Here is a 21,450-nt window from a genome sequence, read left to right as displayed (position 1 = left end):
GCTCTGAATCTCACTAGACATCAAGTCATCCAAAAGTACTCTAGAGAGATCACTTGATGGCTACACTGAGGAACATAGGTCTAATTGGTCTACCCTCATCTCATTTGCGTTGCTAATTTGCTGTTCCTTAATACGATTACACTTAACTAATCAAAACTATAAACAGAATACTCGGCAAAAGATCCCTCCTGTCTCTGATTCGTCCCGTTGAACATCAAGTGATCTCAAGTGATCTCTCAACGGTACACCCGAAACATCGCTTTTAGCTCTTTTCCGGCTCCATATTCCCTTCGTTCTTCCGCGAATAAGAACCGACAGGTTCCCTTTTCGGCGTGCATTCAGCACCGTGTCTGGAAAGTCAGCTGGCACAACACACCATGCACACCCATAAAAACCTCGCCGCGATGAGTCACGGAGACTCGAACTAGCACGAATTTGGACCGGTCCGGTACGACCAGGCGAAAGCTCGCGGACGGAAATGGTTTAATTCAAGGAAGACAGTGCAGTTGCGGGGAAAACACCGACTTCTGGCTGCGATTGTTGGCCTCGATGGACCAGTCAAACGTTTTCGTTTGGATAAACATGGAGGAAAGGAAGGGACAAGAGAAAGTGTTTGGTTATGTACAGGTAACACAACCTTTTGTATAAATTTAATCCCTTGCGGACGAAGGCTCTTTAACCGATTAACTGCTTTTGCCGAGTATACATGTCATCTTAAACTTCTATATTATGCATCGAAGTCTTAAATACTAAATGGAAAAGAGTCATGTGTCAATTTCTCGTTAGTGGAATAATTGAACTATTCATTTGCAGTTTTCGATTTTACACATTGAAGCTCTAAGTCGCTATTACGGTGACATTCGACCGCAAAGGGTTATTAAATGTATTGAAAATGTATTATTTTCTTTTAATTAGAGAACAGATAGAACCTGTCGATAACCGAATATTTTATTCAACCAGTTACCACCTTCGTAAAACTGTAAAATGACGTAAGTTATTAGAATTCTTCTAAAAAAAATTCAAAATGTCGTAGGACTATATTATCGATCTCGAATGTGTTAAGTTACATATGCTAATAATTTTCTATTTTCGTACTGTGGATAATTATTTATTAACATAATATGATTATTAACAATATGAAAGAGTAACATACAACGTATTATATATAAAATACATACACGAATACAAAAAATATATTAAAAAATACACCAGATTATTAAAACGGTATATATTTACAATACTATAGACGTGTTCATTATCAAGTTCTAAGAATTGTATATTTATCAGTAAAGAAAAGCAACGAAGTAACCATTATATGAATTTCATCACGCGTAGAAATCGAAAACAATAAAATTGCATGAATACTATCAAAGAAGTAGAAAATTTCTCAAGAAATTCCTCAAAGAGCGATGCAACATATGATGTCAAAGTTGGCTACAATAAGATGATTCCATTTATATCCGCAGAACACGACATCCTAATATGTAACACACCCAACGGTAAATTAATCACCTAATTCCTCCTTGTATTAAATTCTCAGCTAAGAGAAACTAGGAAATTGACCTAGTACGTGCACCAGAAAATATGAGTGACCAAAAGGGGATAGAATACCTGAGATTTCTAAAAAAATACAAATTTATTCTATTCTATTCTATTCTATTCTGTAGTCCGTATTTTAAAGATCTCTATCAAGAATTTGTGAAGTTTATGGCAGACATAAGATTGTTTGAAACGAATAACGAAATACTAATTCAAGATATCCTAAAATTAGAACTAAAACTACTCAGCAGTAAAACTGACTGGTGTATATTTTCTTGTACAAAATACAGAGTGCATTTGTCGAGATTTCGATTGATTTATACTTCACTGTACGCACAATTGTTTTTCGTAATTTCTCAAACATTTGAAATGTATTATTTTGGTCTGCAATAGTATTAATATTAATATAATAGAAACTAAAAGTAAGGAGTAATTTTCCACTAAATACATACGATTTTATTATATTATATAATGTCGTGTCAGACTCGTGGCGAAGATTTAAAACAGAATTTAACAAACATATATATTATTCAATTCTTTTGAATTTAAATTAAATATTATTCTTCTGTTATCAATTATTACACTTTAAAACGAACATAAACATGGAATAAGCCTAGAACTTTTCTCATTTATTTGAATGAATCACTACATTTTTTAAGTAATGTTTTCATTTTAATAATTCACTAACTCATTAATGGCAAAATAATTAAATCAGTCATAACTGAGGAAGAAATCATAGGACAAAGGAACTCGTGAGACGACTCTCCATCACCACTTGGTTATGTGGCGAAATTACAAAATTTGATATAAACTAATTAAATTTCAGTTAATATCAAACTTCGTATAATTTATTAATATATGAAATATAAAAATTATATTTATTATATAAGCTTTGTTCTCTAATTTATTGATTTCCCTTCAAATTAACGTAAAAGAATCTTGCCTACGTCATCAGAAAATGTTGAATACAAAAACCTTCGAGTGCAAAAGGTTAAGAAGTCGAGCTACGTCGGACTGTTGGAAAGCCCACGAAGCTGGTTTCAAAGCATAAACGATATCCTTCCGACTTCTGCTGGTGTATTTAGTTTACGCTGCACGATAACGATAACTTCACGCAAGTATTACACCGCCAGCCATAAAACGAGTCGCGTTTTGTCGGTGATAAAGCTAACCCATGAGATAAGATTGGATTATGTGTGGTGAACATTGCTGGTGACTATCTCCGGGACGAACTTAGATCTTGTTAAATTTCTAGGTAGAATTACTTCGGATCAAATATACCAGTTGGCTCTATTGGAACAATTTTACTGGTTATATCATTTAGCACTGACTTCTGGTTAAATGTAACAGCTCAAGTGCTAAGTCAGGATATTTGAATTTTTCAGGTGCTTTGAAATATTATACAATGTGGTTCATGTAAGTAACAGGGCAAAGATACACTTTTCTATGAGACATGTGCAGAGAAAACATTTTTATCAAAATTGTTTATTTCAACGAGATTCTGAAACAACTGATATACCTTAAATAAATTTATTAGTCAATGCTGTATAAAATTGTAGCACAAAGTTAAAGGAAACACAGAAGGTAAAATTGTAATATTGATGAATGACAAGATTGAAAGGATTCAAATTCAGCAAGTGTAAATTTGTGTAATGTATTCTCTAAAAATTAAAGAGTAATGATAATTCGTATTCTTAACTAATAATCGTGTATTCTCTATTATATGCTATTATTAAGCACTTTCTTATCGAATTTCATTACATTTGACCAATTCAAAAATCACTGAACATCACATTCCACCTCGCATTCTTACGATCATCGCATAAAAATGTTTAATATAATCTTAGAAACGTTGAACACTGAACAAAATAAACATCTAACAATAGCTAATACTCGTTTAATTTGAACTTCTAATCATTTTTCAGAGTGTTTTCGCTTGATTATACGAAAAAGGGAAGGCAAATGATAGCAGAAGGAACAATGAAGGTCCCAACAATTGCTCGTAAATGCGTGAAACGTTGAACAAAATGGATATTTGATTACGAAATACCGGAAACGCGAACACGTAATTGAAAAGCAAATCGTTGTTACAAGTAATGGTAATAAAGTACGTACGCATGAGCAACGGGTGGTTACTTTTGTGCAGGCTCCAGTCACGAGAATAAAGTTAATACGGTGTCCGCACACCCACACCCACCCACGCATACACCATTTGCACAAGATAGAGCTAATTTCGAAAGCTGAAGGTGATCTTGTACGGTGGTAGTGCTCCCATGACGGAACAGATCAAAGGTAATCAACGTTTCCCATCAATTTATACGAGATGCTTCCAAGGAAAGGACAAATTGTAAGTATTCGTATTAACACTTTAATAAATATTAATACTTTAGTCACCAGACGACTATTAACCGACTTATAACTGTAGGTCTTCATGCAAATTAAAACTTGTATCCTTTAAATATGGACGTGAATTTAACTTTTAAGTACAGAATTCTGAAAATTTCCGATTAATCTTAAATATTCTCGTTTACGGTAAGTAACAAACAAATTATTGAAACCATCAAAACACTGAATTGAAATAAAGTAAACCAATGTAAAATAATCACATTTATATAATATACGACTAACAGAAGCTGTATTTATTGAATTAGAATTCACCTGGTCTGATCTAAGCGAACTTTGCTGCAATTATTGTCGATAAACTAGCTTTATGAATGGCTGTATAACTTAAATCTAAATAAATATAACATAAACGAAAATTATAAATATTTTATTAAAAGTAACATCTAAAATATATCCAAATCTGCAAGTGAATCCAAAAGCAAACTATGACCTCTATCAATGCACTTTTTCCGATGCTTCGAGATTTCGGATTCAAATGTTCAATGTGACAGTTCGGGTAGTGATGATAGAGTGACGATTCGAAGGAAACTCGAGGAATTCGAGTAGAACATGGCACAACTAGAAAAAGCACCGTACCAGAAAAAAAGCTCTTCAACGAGTCAACGCACCGCGATACGATTTTCAGGATTCATTTCGAAGTGGCATCTCCAGTATTTCAGTAAGATCATTAAAGGCCGTTCCGACACGTTCAAAGAATCATTAGGGAACGACCGGGGGTGGGACGCGAAGAACCAATTCGAAATTCCAGGATTGAATGGGCCGCTGCTCCAATCATCTTGTTACTTCTTCGCTTTTGTCGAGTGTTCGCTTCGTTAAAAAGTTTGTGCCCATTTAAATCGACGAAATCTTGTGGCATAAAGGAATGCCCAAAATACATTTATTAATACTAGAGCCCATTATACTGACGGGTTTGTTTTCTTACTTCGCAATTATTAATATTGTAAAATTATTAAATATCGGAAATACTTTAAAAAATAAATAATTTCACTTGAATACTATAATGAACACATGAAGAAACAAAAAAATATATTGTCAATTTTTTCTATGAAATTTTTCAATTTTTCATTTTTCATTTTCAAATTTTCAATTTTTCAGTTTTTCGTTTTTCTTTGCCTTTCATATTCAGATTACATATTAATCGCATTAAGCGTTGGATAGTTCTAGTGTTAAACTTTCCCACCCACTTGAATGAACACTATGCTAAAATTATCCTGAAGCACCGTAGGAAATCAAAAATTCGATCATAAGAAGTTTTTCATTGAACGTTCCCACTCAACTATTATAAATCCATCATCGACACTCTCGATTTATGAAAAACCGCGAGTCGAAGCGTCCGTTCCGAAGATGGAACGATGGGTTTGCGAGATTAGAAGAATTAGTCGTTCGAGAATGCTCGTTCACTCTCACCGTGAGAGCTCCGCGATCCTTGTAGGCGGATCGAAATGTGAGAACGAGCCGCTTCCTTGTTTGGTAACGCTGATCAACGCTTTCCACCGGTTTTTATTCATCTGTGACACAACGCGCGCCGGTACGTCTCAACGTGCGTTTAATGAAATATTTCATTGGCTTTCTACAATGATCCATCGCTGACCGAGCAACCAGTTTAACGCTAGATTTATGGACACTTATTGTACAGTTTATTCTATCGCTTTTAGATAAACTGATATTCGTACATTTATATCTTGGTAATTAGAGGTTTAAAAGTAAACAATAGGATACATATTTGCATAACAGCAAACAACAAATAATGCTTATAAAATTCAATATCAATCAAATTGTCTCGCTCCGTAAACCTAGAACCCATATTACCAATCAATAGTAATTAATATTATTAATAGTATGGTAATAATAGCAGTAAATTAAGACAAGAACGTTTCACGGAAGCTTTTTTTTCTTGGAAACTTGGAAGTAGTAGTTACATACATAGACCACTATTATTCTGAGCTAGGAAGTAATTAGAGCGCAAAGTCCGACAAAAATATGAAAAACTGAAATTAGAAATGTGACACATTCTGTAATAAGAATGGAAAAATACGAAAGTGAGTGCTGTAAATAAGATAATTGCTAAGACAGCAAATTTGATAGAAGTGGATAATGTGAAGATACGTGGAATTAAAACATTACTTCACACAGTTGTTACCCCAAACAGTTTATTTTACAAAATACTAAAAAAAGACTGATTTTCTTTAAATATTTCAACGACTTTTTCCAATTTTTTAGTTTTTTAATTAAATTTTATTAAATATGATACGACCTTTAGGAGAAAGTGTATTTTGAAGGTATCATTCAAAACATCATAAAAAAGATACACCTTTTCGAGGCTACAACTTACTATGTAGTTGACAATATGGTTTTCGTTAAGACGTAAGAGTATATGTTTCTACTTACAAAGCTCTGTAACTTTAACACTTGAACTACCAAACAGATCAAATTAATCAAGCGTCCATTATGAAATTGCGGGGTGCGAGTATCAGAGCGGTAGCCAGACACATTTCTTGCCCACGACGCATCGGCCGAGACAGCAACGCAGCCAGAGTGCTTTTTGTTTGTCAAAGAATTGCGATTTCTCGTGACATCGAACCGGTCCACGCAAGTAGGTAGCCGGCCGTCATTCCGAGCCTACGCGATTTACGGCAGTCCACGCAAAACCGAGAGGAAGCTTGGGATCCACGAAGACGCGAGACTCTGGAGTTCGCGGATGGAATACGTGATCACCCTATTAATTAGTTGTGCAACGCGTCGACAACACCCAGGGCATTGAAAGTCTGCCGGAGCAGAGCGAAAATTATACCGTGGCGATTTATGGAAGCGCTGTTAAGTCGCTATCTGTCTTTGGCAATCAATGACCAGTGCCGTATCGTTTCCGACATGCAAGTCTTGCTTCGCCAAAACGGGTTTGATTATCGTGTATTTACTTTCCTTTTATTAGAGTTGTTTATGTTATTAGAAATAGTCACGAGAATCTCAATAGCTTGTTAAATTTCAGATGTTTAAGAATAAGCTGTTTAAAGATTATGTGTAAGAAAATGTAAGTAAATCGTACAACGTTTGATATTAATTATAATCTTTTTCATTATATTTAATTGAAGTCATTCAACATATTTGATTAAAAATTGTGTTTTACAAAAGCAAGAAATGTATTTATTGAATTGCAAACATCCTCAGTTCAAGACTTGCTAAATAACAAAAAAATTCGTTGCCAAGGAAAAGATGGTAGATTTCCCTATTCAGTTGACTAAGAGTTAAATATTAAACTTTATGATTTTGACTCTTTATGACAAAGGTTAAATATTTCATTTATATGAAAAATAAATAGATAAATAAATAACGTTTAGGTTATTCGAATTTAGTTGAAAATTTCCATCACGAGTCTGACTTGATATCACGGGGAGGGGGTTAAAGGACGGTATACAAACGTTGCCAGCATCAAATGTTGCATGTTCATTCATAACAACCACTGTTGCTCAGATACCATGATGTTTCATGGTTCGAGAGTGAAATCTTGTCCTTGACACAATTGTTCTTTATCGCTGCGGATGTACGACACAACGCGACAGTGAACAACCGGCGTTGTTGTTGAACAGTAACGAAAGACACTTCCTGACATTGTATTTCTGGCTCAGAACGAGGAAATATGGGGACATGGAAACGCAAGGACACCGTTGGAACCCAGATCAGTATAAATCTTGATAAACTGTTCCTCGAAATATGCAATACCGTTCACAATCATTCCAATGAAAGAGATTGGTGCCCCCAATTCTGAAAATTGTCATTTCAAGCATGAAAAATCTTGTTTCTTTATAAGTTACTCATAACATTACGCAGTCATAATAAATCCTCATTTTGTAAGGCTAAATATTTGTGAAATATTTTGTTACATAATATAAAAATATTTTTTAATCGATCCAAATATAAACCTGCAAGTTTCTGGAAACTAAAAATATGATTTAGTCCATTTTCAAAATTAATTTTGAGGACTAAGTTGAAACGTTCCTTGTTATTGTTAGTATAATTAATTCTATGTTGAAACAACTAACACTTTTCTATTATACAATGTTTATAATGCTATACACGTATTTATTTCAGATGTAGTTGTAATTATACACAGCGAGCCACCTAAAGTTGTATAAATTGTTTTATTCTAAACCATTGCAAATCTCGACTCAGTCTAGTTTTTAGTTTTATTTTTAACATCACAATCACATCACAGATAAGTGCAGTTTAAATGTAAACTGTAACTCGACATCAGTTTTATTCTCAGGTGTGCCTCTTTGTCAAGATATTTTTAAAATATATGATTATATTATTTTCCATATTACTGCTTTCTATAATCTATCTTCGAAAGCGCATTTCAAATCAAACATTTAAAGTAATAATGATCTAAAACAAAATGCAAAAGGAATTAGAAGTGCCAAGGGATAAATTATAAGTTCAATTTCAGATACGTTGATACAAATTCCAAGAAACCAAGAACATTTGGTCCACAAACTGCTAAATGAAAAACCAACACTTCAAAAGCTCAAACGTCTGCTAAAAATATACAGAAATAAAGCTTCCAGTAGCCCAACTCCAATATCGATTTAAGAGCAGCCCAAAGAACCATTTATCTATGTTATCTCAAAAATAGCGAATTTCAGTTATCTATAGCATAAACCATAGCATACTACAATTTCTAAACCGACACGTATTTACGGTATCACGTACTCCCGCTGCGGACCTAGCTCAAACACGTGCGTAGATCGTTAATTCGTAAAACACGCGGAAACTCCATCACTGCTAAACGAACGCGATAGCCAATGCATTATCAGCATACATTACCGTGCGCTGATCATTGTTTACTCTGAGGAAACGAGGCCGCGCAGAAAATTAATTATTGCGACCGGTAATGCCACGCTAAAACGAAGAATCCGTTCTATCATAGCTGGTTGCTAGCCGAGAAAAGCTGCAACGGTGGTTATTGGGAATATAGAATACACTTATCTACAGCTCTTATCGCTCCTGTGTATCGTTGACCGATGAAGAATGGCGGACTACATAGCGGTTTACGGTTCGTTGATAGTCGACAAGGAATTTTGTATTCGGTATTATTAATACCCGGTTCGATCTGCAGGATTAGTTCCCAGTAGTCATCCCCACCACTGAGGGGCGAGTCCCCTCAGCAAGCCGAGAAATTCGACGGTCGAGCAGTTGTAATATGATACGCTGTTCAATAGGGTAGATATCGATGAGACAATATTAATGCAATTATAAAACATTTTTATGAGGACCTTTCTGTAAATGAAAATTTTAATAGCACATTTGTGAAATTCTTCGGATTAAAACGAGACCAAACATCACATTCTTTAAGTCATAATTTACTAGAAAAAAGTAGATTATGTAATTTATTAAATAAGTAAATGTGTTACAAAATATATCGTGTATGGTTTCATTTTAATGAGAAAAACCTTACAATTCAATTAGTAAACGTTTCAATTAGTAAAAGTGAAAAATAAAAAAGTTTAACATTCCATTAGTATGTATTCCTTCATTCATCTATTTCTTTTGATCGTTCCAAAGTCGGGCGTTTCGCTCTTTTATTCGCGTTGTCCTTTACAAAGAATAAACGGGCGCTCGACTCGAATCTCGACTTCGAATCAACAGCACTCCACGATTAGTGCTCGGTCGCAGTCCCGACTTTCGGGCACTAACCGTGAGAATATGTACACCGAAAAAAAACTTGACGGCGCCGACGTCTTGACGCATTTTTGATCGTGTACGACGACAGGCGACAATGAATTTCCGGGTATGATATCTCGTGGACTCTTTTATTTGAGTCCAGGATTTGGCACGTTTGTGCGACATTTTAAGAGACCCGGGACAAATATCGGGAACAAAAATGGAAGTCAAAACGGATAACGTGGGAAGAGAACTTCTCCGTGATTTCTCAATTTATGAGATTGATATTGTAGAAAATTCTCGTTCGAACGAAGACTTGAACAATCGATTTGGTGACTAATGCGCGGTCTTCCTAAATTCAGATACCGTGAAATCTAGACTTTTTAAGAATTCCGAGAGATGTGTCAAATTAAGGAATAGGATTTTGTAGGTGGAAGAGAGATTTTTTAATAAGTTCCGCAAAAAAGAAGTTTAACGATAGATTTATTGTATTCATGTAATTGGAGAGAATTTTAAAACATGTTCTTGAATAAAGTTGCTCATGAAGAGATTGAAATAATTTCAAAGGGCTTTGGTCCTCATTCTAAATTAATAACAATCGCTAAAGAATTAGTTGCACAAAAGAATTAATAAGACATTTTGCATATTTAGTTAAGAAACTCTTTATGTTGAATTTAATTAATTTCTTTTGCTTGTAAGTAAGAATATTCAATAAAAAAATCTATATATCCAATATTTCCATTTTTCAGAAATAATTTTACCTCATAAAAAGAAAAAACTTGAATTATATTTATCATCTGCTGAAATTAAATTTATGTTTCATAGAAATCAACATATTTGAATTAACTTTATCGAGCTCAGATAGAATGTACGAGTCCGCGAAATTTAAATGTCGAAGCACTGCACTGTGCGAGGAACGAACAAATTTATGATCCATTAAATTAGCATTCACAAATCATTCTTTGTTTGGTGCAAATCACTTGTTTGTATATTTATTTATCATATGAAAGATATCTGTCAGAACTCTCTGCTATTGTAACTTCAATGATTCTGGACACTGCGTCATTTTCACATTGATAAAATTCCCAAGATCTGCCAACAAGTAACGCCTTTCATGTACGCTCTACCTCGTTCACGTACAAAGAAAGTCGTACAAACGTGTCTTTAATGTAAATTGTTCGACGTTGTAGGTTACAATATACTGTTCATGTAGGTCTTTCCAGATTGCACGATTATAAAGTTTCTAACTGTGCAAATAGAAACTTGTGTTAAACGTTAACCCTGTTTATTGAAATATTGGAATTTCTAACTGTACTTTAAAAAAAACTCGTGCTAACTCAACGAAACTACGTATTTGGAGGATACATGGTGTTCTGTTAATGGCGGATTAACGAGGAAGCGAGTTTTCTACGTGAAGAAATAAATTGAAAATGGAAAACAAATTTGAGATCACATTTTCGAGAAAACACGTATCGATAATTTATCGAACTCACGTGCATGTAACTAACCCTTGATTAAATGCAGGTGATACGAGGGATAAAGATATCGAACAAAATTTATTTCACATTTTTAACTTATGTTTTTCATAGGACTAGCTTCCAATGCAATAATTTTATTATATGTTTTTATTATATATTCTTATTATAGGTTTTCTCGTAATTAGTTTAATATAGATTTTAATTTAGAATTTAACGTTTCTACGAAGGAAGAATTTTAAACGTCACGAGTTTATCACCTTCCTCAAGCAATTTACAAAAATAAGAATCAAACAGAGACACGTTTCTTCTATCAGAAACATTGAATATATTGATGTTTTTGTTCTCATTCACTTTGACCAATAAAGTATGCTATAAATGTATATGACTTACTTCTTAGAAAAATCGGTATAATACCATCTCTTAAGTTAACCTTCTAGTTACGGAAGTTGTATACATTCGCTCAATAAATTTCGTCGAATATAAGACATTTATTATTGCACTAAACTGGTATAGTAATCGATATATTCTTACATCTCGCGCGAAAATTTACTAAATCACTAGTCTAAGGTTATTTTTTTGCTCTATACAACTGAATGATTCAATTTCTAAGAATAAATATAACGTCATGTCTCAACGCAATGTTAATGGTTATTTGGTAAAGCGTGTCGCAATCAAAGAGTTTGAAAAGATTAAAACATGTTTAAAAATCAACTTTTTTTAATATGCCTTCACAAACTGATATTTTAAAAATGTTACACTTTACAAAAACACTTGAACAACTTCGATAATAATAATTTGCCAATAGATAAATAAGATCAATATTCATTGTAAATATACAGAATAAAATTTATTAACGGCAAGTCAATTTTAATTATCGAAGTTGTTAAAGTGTTTTGTAAAGTGTAACATTTTAAAAATATCAGTTTATGAAGTCATATTAAAATATACATAATAAAATTTCTTAATGTAAAATTTATTACATATGTTTATGCGTTGTCATTATTCATATATTTTAAAGAAATATAGCTTTATCCGGTGCCATCTAATAATACTGCATATTCTGTTGCGTGAGGACGGTTTTCAAGTCTATCTTTTTTCATGTTACGATAACTGTATCGTTTTAATAGTCTTTTGTGTTGTCCAGATTTATCACATAATGAAAAAATTAAAAACTAGAATGCTACGGCTTGCGAAAACAATAATAAAAGTATACAATGAATATATAGATGAGAAGAAGATACAAATATTTTTTCATTGCACGCTAAATTTTATTGTTTCTAGGAATCTATATGTTCGTCCATATAGATCCTGGAAGTTACATCTTCAAAGCCAAAGAATTACAATGTGCATTCACCTAATCACTCGAATCAAAATCGACCTAAACTGTTATCAAATAATGTTTAAAAATTCAATATCCGTCAAATTGATAGGTCTCATGAATCTATTGGTAATTAAATTAGCCTAGAGTCATTTAGAAAATACCTAGTTAAAAGGTTAAAATAAAATCATCGCCTAGTCACAATGGAATGATACATTACAAGTAAAACATCCCCGAAACCAACCCCAAGTTATTTTAGCGAACTTTCATCTTTTCTTATCTTATTTTCGATACTAACTTGCTATTAGTCAATATGTTACACTTAATATATTGAATGCCACACGATTTCATAGAGTAAAATACACCAAGTGGACAAAATATAATATTAAATCATACGATTGAATGGCATTATTCTGTGGTTATTCAACGTGTTAACCAATCAAAACCATAAACAAAACCCTAGCGAGAGACGCTTTTTGCCCTTGTGCCGTCCCGAGGCTCTTCTCGCTAACAACGCGGAGTATGTAATCACGTGGCCAACATTACATTCGAACGCAGCTTAAACGAATCTCAGCGAATCTCGTAACTTACGTAAACGGTCGTGACGGTTGCGTTTCTAACCATATCTCTGACGTCGTCTATTTCTCGTCTGGACGTTCCAGGCGCCGCGGTGGGCGCCAGCATCACCTCGCTCGCCATCCTGGAAATCGCTGCCTCTCAGACAATAACGTCACCAGAAAATATCACTGCACAATATACGATTTATACCTCCTCAAAAGCATCGAGACCCTGCGTCTTCCTCCGGGACGATTCTCACTAGAGCACTGCTATCTAAGGACACTTCGAACAATTCATTCCACAGAGGCAGCAAAACGTGTGCCCGTCGAGCAACATCCGACTCTATTTTTCACTGACATCAATTTTCTTTTGTAACTCATTAATGCGAATGTTCGTCAGGCTTATTTGCAACGACCGTTGGCGAATGCAATCCTTGAAGCCCACGTGAAAAGCGTAGTTTGAGAATTCACTGTTCGATTAGTATTTTATACCCTGTTTTAATTGTGTACGTGGTTCTTCGAACCGGATGTTAATTTACTTAAAAATCGTGAGCGTTAAACGTTTATCGAAACATAATTCATTTCTAGAATTCAACAGTCGAGAGAAAACTCCCACTAAAGAAATAAACATAATTTCCATCTCAACGAACACGGATGCATTCTCCTCGGTTTAATTTCCGAGCCGAATTTCGCAAGTCTGAGACTAACTTTAACACCGACGTAGCTGAGAATTTGTTTCCGACTTCTTTGTCACACATATGTTCACTGATACTTTCAATCTCCATCGTTCAGTTACATGTTTAGAAGCACTACTCGACAACCTCTACAACAAGTTTAACATTGAACGTACTGCGACAGGTCAAATGTACAGGTTTAGAGTTTGATTGAAAATCCTGCGTTTCCTTCAGTCCATTTAACTTTATATCAATTTCTACATTGTCTCATTAATCATTTATTCAATATTTGCCTTTCCTGTTGTTTGTTTCCAGTAAGATAAATGTATTATAACTAACTTGTTTGCGTTTTCTAACCAGTTATTTCACTGGTTTCAGTGGGTACATACAAAATGCCGGTGCGTTAAGTGTTAACGAACCACTGACACAATCTAACCGAACTATCCTAGAAATAGAAACTTCACGTAAAGTCCAGTCTCTTTTTACTTCGTCAATCTACATAATAACACGAATAAATCATCGTGTTCCAAAGGTCTGAGCAGCAATATCCAAGCAGAGTTTTCATCCAAGTAAAGAGAACACAAGCTTTTCTTCGAATTTCCAAGAGACAAGAACTAGTTCGAAGATTCTTCAATCACTGTCCTATCTCCTGTTTGCCACGGTTATATTTCGTATTTCGTGTTTTAACCAGTTAACTGCGTTTGACAAGAATGCATGTCATTTTAAAACCCAAAATAATACTAATTCTTTCAATGATTAATTATTTATTTTTTCAGATAAACATGTAATTCTTCTTTCTTTTGCTTTGGTCTTTCATTAACACATTGAATGAATTGAAAAAAATATAATATCAAATTATTTTTTTATTATTATTCCACGTTTATCTTACTAAATGTCACCGCATTAGGTAGCATTACTTATAATATAAAAATGTTTGCAAATAATGATCGTTTAATTGAGTGAACTATAGTAATTCTATGGAGGGTCACCGGTGACCCCAATAACATTCAACGTGTTAACATATACCCTAGGTGTATTCGTCCTGCGTTTGACAAGTACACACTTCATTTTCTTATTTTGCTGCGCGCACAATGAAAGACTCTGCAAACTAAATTCCACAGTTAACAAGTTAAATATACAGAAACATGTTCTAACGTGAACGTGTTAATCGACCGCGGGGGTGTTGCGAGCGGAACGCGACGATCGGCGGCGATCAAGCCGGCGAAGAACGGAACTGACCGCGAATACCAGAAGTGTTCCGAGTTTGGAACGAGACTAGAGGCGAAACGTGGCTTCATTCTCTCGGGAGAGAGAGAGCGTGGAGAGACGACGACTCGTGGTGGCTACGTGAGTCAGCTGGCGGTGTCTCAACCCGTGCAGCACTCGTACAAACTCGGATCGTTAGGTCGCTGGAATAGAGGGGGCAGGCGAGTCATTGTGATTCACGTAAAATCATCCCTGCGTTCGAAACCGCGATACGGGAGATTGAATGAACTCTTGATTCTTAGCGAATCAAAGTTCTTCTTTAGCACTAAACGCACCGCGACCGGTTTTCAAATTCGATTAAAAATTCTGCATTTTCTTTTGTCCATTTATCGTCTCATTAGCTCTTATATGGTTCGGTTAATCGGTATTTTAATTTTTGCCTTTCCTTTTGTTTTTGTTATCATTAGGAATAATTAATCATTCAACTTGCTTACCTTTATTTTAGAACCAGTTATTTGATCGGTTACGGTAGGAATAGGTGCATATGAAGTGCCGGTACGTATAGTGTTAAATAAAATATTAGGTCTAAAGTTTTATCTGATAATGTCATCTCAAGTTTCTAATTAATAGTCTGTTTTATAATATTTGGTATGGAAAACAATTCTTTATTGTAACTCCATTATTCTAATTATATTCTTAACCTGTTAACTGTGAAGTTTAATTTCAGAAACCTCTGATAATACTCGTAATGAAATCAAATAATTAAGTGTATCACGTTCACTACCAGCGTCACATATTTGTGACGATCGACATTTCATATCTTGTGAAAAGAAGAATAAATTACATTTACGTGTGTTCTCACTTAGCATTGCAACGCATGGTATAATATACAGAAAGTTATGAAGATATTTTTTCTTGAATATTCTTTATATTTTATAAAGATGATATGTTCTATTTAATAAAATATTGTAGTCACGGTCACTCTTATTGAAAGAACTGCTGATAGCGAATGGGGTATACTTGTCTAACGCAGGCCAAATGCACCTATAATATATTCTGACAAAAAGCTAAAGCACAACGAAGAAGAATTACATGTTTATCTGAAAAATAAATAATTGATCGTTGAAACAATTAGTAGCATTTTAAACATTGATCAGATTAATTGAACATATCAGATTAAACATTGTAATTTGAATAGAGATCTGTAGTTTAGGGATAACTATTACCGTTTTAACATTTTTCGCCAGCGGATTTTTTACAGTGTTTAAAACCTTTGAAATAAAAACGTAAATTATATATTGTAACTTTTAAATATTACAAAAGAAAAAATCTATTATATACTGATACTTTATTGTTTGAATAATTAAATAATTTTTTAGAACTTTTATACTAGAGGTCTTCAAAGGATCAACTTTACGAAAACTTCTTATAGTAACTGGTATATATTATATGATAATAATATTACTCGCAGACTTTATTGTATGTGTAAATTACATAGATCGTTGCACAAAAATGAAAAAAAATATTTTTCATGGAATTTCATTCTGTTTAACATCAGTCTGAACATCTGGAAAATAACTTTCTGTTTTATAATGTACTTTAGTTCCACAATTTTTAACTGATAAAAAGTAAAAATTCGAGCGATTTTCATATAATTTTATTACCAGTTCAATCTCTTCAATCATTGAAATACTTTTCATGTTTTTCGATAATTCTTTCTCAACGCAATGAAATTCTTCTAGAATCCAGTTTTAAAAGAATTCTCCTTACACGAAGAAAACGCACGCAATATTGGTTTTACATCAGTTACAGTTATAAATCTCGTGGCCATAATGATCAGTTGGTGAAAGATATGAAGAATGTCGGAGATCTGTTAAAGTTTCATAACCGAATTCCGAAAGTTAACTCGGTCATCAAGACTCAAAGCATGCATGTTTTTTTAAATATACATACACTGGGTGTACCTAATAAGTGGGACAGGCTATCACTCTAACCTTATTGAAACTAGAAAAAATCGTAAAGAAAATTTTTACTTTATTTAACAAGTTCGATACCAGTCTTTTCATAAATTCATTAATGCAGTTGCAAAGTCCAATTGCACTTTTTTTTAAATCAAGTTCTAAGTTTTTGCATAAATAATTTCCATGCAATGCATATTTTATATGAAAAAAGGTTAAAAGTGTTATCATTGGAAACTGAATATTTTTAAAGATATTTTATATTGTAAGATCTAATAAGATTATTTTCTAAAATTGTTAAATAACACTATTGGAATTTTTAAGGAAGACTCAATGGCAAGAAAATAGATCTTTTTCAAGTGTGTTGCTTCCTCCATTAATTATTCACAAAAAGTAACCTATTTCAATTACACAACCCATGCTATACATTCTGCCGAGTGGATAAAACCTTGGTCGCCAGGACTATTCACAGTTTCGTTGGATTTCCATACAACGGGGTGCATCCTTTCACAAAAGGACATGACCAGACAAAAAACGAGCTTCCTTTCATGCAGACGTTTCGGATGCACGTTTTAATAAGGGTAATAAGAAAATCGGCCTTAATTGAGACTGTAATCTACCTCGAGAAACTAATTTCAAGGGAAAACTACGATGAACCTTGAAAGTAAATGCATGGTGTTTCATAGAGTAAATGCATGCTCGGGAACAAATGCAAGGAATTAAGCTTCTGTCTCATTACTTGTCCTTAGAAAACGTTATAGAAGTTTTCGACATATGGTTACGTGTACTATCTAATTATCATTAGTAATTGAATCCCATGACTTAGATATTGGTAAGTAGATAATGTGTTTTATTCACCTATTGCATGGGTCAACTGAGAACTCAACGAAGTTGCACTAAAAGTTTTAATAAAATTGTCCTTTCACTTTTGATGAAATAAAATGTCAGTAGAAATCAATGATCACTTCATTTAATGAAAAATTACATAAATAAAAATCAAATATTTGTAGAATGAAACTTATTTTATGTTTACAGCCACATAGTCTGTTATCAGTAATTGAAAATACAATAGAAATTTGCAATTATTTCTATGCACAATAAAATAAAATAAATTCTAATACTTGAGTTGTTAAAAAATATATACATATAATTCTTTGTACGAAAAATTAATAGAAAATGTTTGTTATTTAAAATTAGACCAAAAGCTAGTGTAACATCTCGAAATATTTGTGTGACATTCCAAATTGATTATACAAGAGAACATACCACTCGAATATGATTCAGAAAATATATATAGAAACATAAAATTGAATTTTAAAGTTAGATGTTCTTGTTACATGCGATGATTATTGTGATCTTTCCCCGTTGGATGCATTTATGACAGACTTATCTAATCTCGTCACGCTTCACCGTGACATCGGAGCTCATCTCGGTGATGTATGCATCGTCATGAAACGCGGCTGATCATCAGAACGTTAGATACAGGCATCAAGATTTTCTGTATGTACTATGATTAACTTGTCCAGATTTGTACTCAATCAGATAAAACTGTTCCCATGTTTCGTCATCTACTTGTATATGTTGGTACATTTATTCGTATCAGACATGTATGTTAAAAATATTAAAAATTTATTAATTGTTTAAATATATTTCAGTTTCATTCAAGTGCAGAATGGACAAATAAACACATGTGGACCGACTTTTCTCGTCCTGAAAAGCAATTCAGAAAATCTATCGAGTATTTAATATGTCAGGGATTATATCGTTCACTAGCTATAGTGATTAATCCATTGTTTGAATTTTATTTAATTTTATGGTTGAAGCACTTGATCGATGCTAAACTTTTTATATTTTAAATAAACTTCCTTGCTTCGACACAAATAATGAAACTTTGAATGGTAAATAAATAGTGAATAATTAATAGTAATAAAAGCTTTCATTAAATAATCAATATTTTTTATTAAGGTTGATAAATTTTTTGTAGTGCTGTCTATTCGACCAGTAGAAAAGTAAATAAATATATGTTTTAATATAAAAAAGTAAAAGATAATTTTGAAAACTAATTTTCAAAAAAAAAGGTATCGGAACATATGATACTTTCAGCGTGAAGGTCTTTCGAAACTCTATTATTGCTGCCAGGAAACCGTAAAACCAGTTAATCCTCGGAATACCTGTTGGTTTGATGACCTACGAATGAGTCACTGGAATTTATCTTTGTTATTTTCATTTAGGAATGCGATTTTGTCATTTGTTGCAACCATTTTCAACTCTACATATTTAGGAATAACCTAGATATGTTATCCATATTGAGGTTATATAAATATAAATGAAAAATGAAAATAAAAATGAAAAAATAAGAATTTAGGAATAACCTATATATCTTATCCATATTGAGGCTATATAAATATAAAGATTATTTAAAAACGAATACAAAAAAATAAAAATTTTAAATAACAAATAATTTCAACTGCTTCACATAACATTTTTTATTTTAGAATTAAACTATATAAAGTAATTTCATTTTGTCCCAAAATCAACTAAGTTATTTACAAGTAACTTTTCATTTAAGTCGCTTCATTCAAATAGAATATCAGATAATCTCATCACGAAGGTGATGAGTCATATTGTTTATACACTTACCCTTGAATAATACATGATTGAAGTATGCAATCGCTAACGTTGACATAATAGAACGAGAAACTATTTATGAAATTATTTATAGAAACAGTTCATCAAATATAAAACACAAAATAAAATTGAATTCTATTTGATAGTTAAGAAATGATATAATTTAAAAAAGATTATTTCTTTCTTATAATAAATTAATGAATAACTGTTTTAAAATAACATTTACAAAAATAAGATTATTTCATTAATATATTAAATATTTGAAAAATTATTATTAAATTTTTATTTGAATAAAATATTTTATTTGAATAACACTAATGCTTACAATGAGGAAACATCATCGTTTACATTTTAATTCGCATGGCATGCGTAATATACGGAATGAAAATCCTACATACTCGAGCTGGAAAATGGTAAACTATTAAAAAGTAACGGATGCATATTATTACTCAGCGTTCTCAATTGGAAACGTAACTAGCCAGAATACAAAGCTACAGTTGGCAATCCTTAATGACTCTGAGTATCTTGTCGCTGAGAAACATTTACAACAGTCATCTTACTGTCGACCGAGGTCAACTGTAGCAATTAAGACACAGTTTACCTTAAATGTATGTATCCTGCGGAAAGCCTTATATATCCTTTAAAAATCAATTCAACACAATTTTCAGAAATCTGAGATCAATTTTTTTACGATTCTTATTTACGATTATCTTATCATTTTCGTGTATAATACTTCATTTTTAAGAAAATCGCGTCTGATTTGCCGAACATTTTTCAATATCTAATATATCTGTTCATAACTTACACTTTCTACTTTTTACCAATACTAACACTAAGAAAACTTTCGAAATCGATTACCTCGCAGAAAAAAAAATGTTGAAATGTTTCAGAAATAAAAAAATGATTAGAAACTTTCTACTGTACGTTTTCCATTAACTTTTTATATTAATTCACTTCTTTCTCAATTGTAGCATAACTTTTTAAGCATCCTATACATTATACGCAACAGATAGTGAAAGATTAATGTGCCTTATACTAATTACTTTTTATATAGAGAAGAAGTTGTTTCCCATTGAATATTGAAGTCTGACTGTAACTATATGTACAGAGAAAAGTCGTACAATGTGTTTTAACTTTAACATATTTCAAGTCATGTAATTCAGGAAGGTTTGCTCTAAAAATTAAGTTGTTTTAGACGTTTCTTTTATGTTCTGTCTGTAATACTACAGCTGGTAAAATGAAATAGGACATAATTCAATAACATGATGCACAGCAATTTTAAAGAAAATAATTCAGAAAACAGAGTTTTAAACAGAAAATGATTTTCTGAATAAACATTACAAAAAGCATGACACTTCCTAGATTTCACGTCATGTGCATTCTGTGCAAATTTACATTCACAAAATTCCCATAAATACCTAGAAATCTGTAGTCTATTAATCAATTAACCCTTGCCCTACAACACAGTATAAGACACATAGTGATGATTTCAAACAAACTTGTACAAACATAAACATTCCGTTATCAGCTATTACACTTCAAAGTAAATATACCTACAAAATATACCTAGAATTTTCTACTTTTAACAATAACTTATTACTAACAAAGTATTAATATCAATCATAGTTAAGAAAGAAATCATAAAGCAAGGGGTTAATTACTGCGATCAACACATCCAGTGCAACATATACCATGTTTGATACACGCGCAATTTTTGTAAGGAAACATTTTTTATGAAACATGTGGCAACGAATAGTGTTACACGCCGCGAATCAGCGAAAACATGAAAAAAAAATCAAAATATATATAAAAGTAAAAAAAGACTTAAATGTAACTTAATATTTCATTTAAAAAATCAGTGCACTTCATAAGCAAGATATAACCGAAATTTCCGGTGGCACGGTATGTGTTAATAAGGTCTCGAACAAAACCAATAGAAGAAGCTTGCCACAATGGAGTCCGAATCTCAGCATCGTGTAACGTGCGACGAATGAGCGGAGCGGAGGTATGCGAGGCATAAATCATGAACCGTCT

General features: G+C 32.8%; 1 protein-coding gene across 26 annotated transcripts in view; it reads right to left on the bottom strand.

Annotated features, from left to right (window-relative positions):
* Window positions 1–21,450, bottom strand: part of Patronin (calmodulin-regulated spectrin-associated protein patronin) — a 139,504-nt gene that overhangs the window by 101,596 nt on the left and 16,458 nt on the right. Inside the window, exons 1-3 of one of the 26 annotated variants that reach the window (XM_031988059.2) lie at window positions 14,651–14,883; window positions 13,162–14,319; window positions 12,985–13,093 (exon numbers count right to left, since the gene is read on the bottom strand). The exons of 21 other annotated variants lie outside the window; for them this stretch is intronic. In XM_031988059.2, coding sequence (XP_031843919.1) covers window positions 12,985–13,093; window positions 13,162–13,175 — 123 coding nt within the window. In that variant the 5' untranslated portion in view covers window positions 13,176–14,319; window positions 14,651–14,883. Of the gene's footprint in view, window positions 1–12,984; window positions 13,094–13,161; window positions 14,320–14,650; window positions 14,884–21,450 lie in introns of those variants that run through there. 4 more of the 26 variants (XM_031988058.2, XM_031988060.2, XM_076364554.1 and 1 more) reach the window with 4 other exon arrangements.

This window comes from Nomia melanderi, chromosome 2 (assembly GCF_051020985.1).
Source record: "Nomia melanderi isolate GNS246 chromosome 2, iyNomMela1, whole genome shotgun sequence".
Lineage (NCBI taxonomy): Eukaryota > Metazoa > Arthropoda > Insecta > Hymenoptera > Halictidae > Nomia > Nomia melanderi.
Note: the sequence above shows the minus strand (reverse complement) of the source record. Positions and strands in the feature narration are given on the sequence as shown.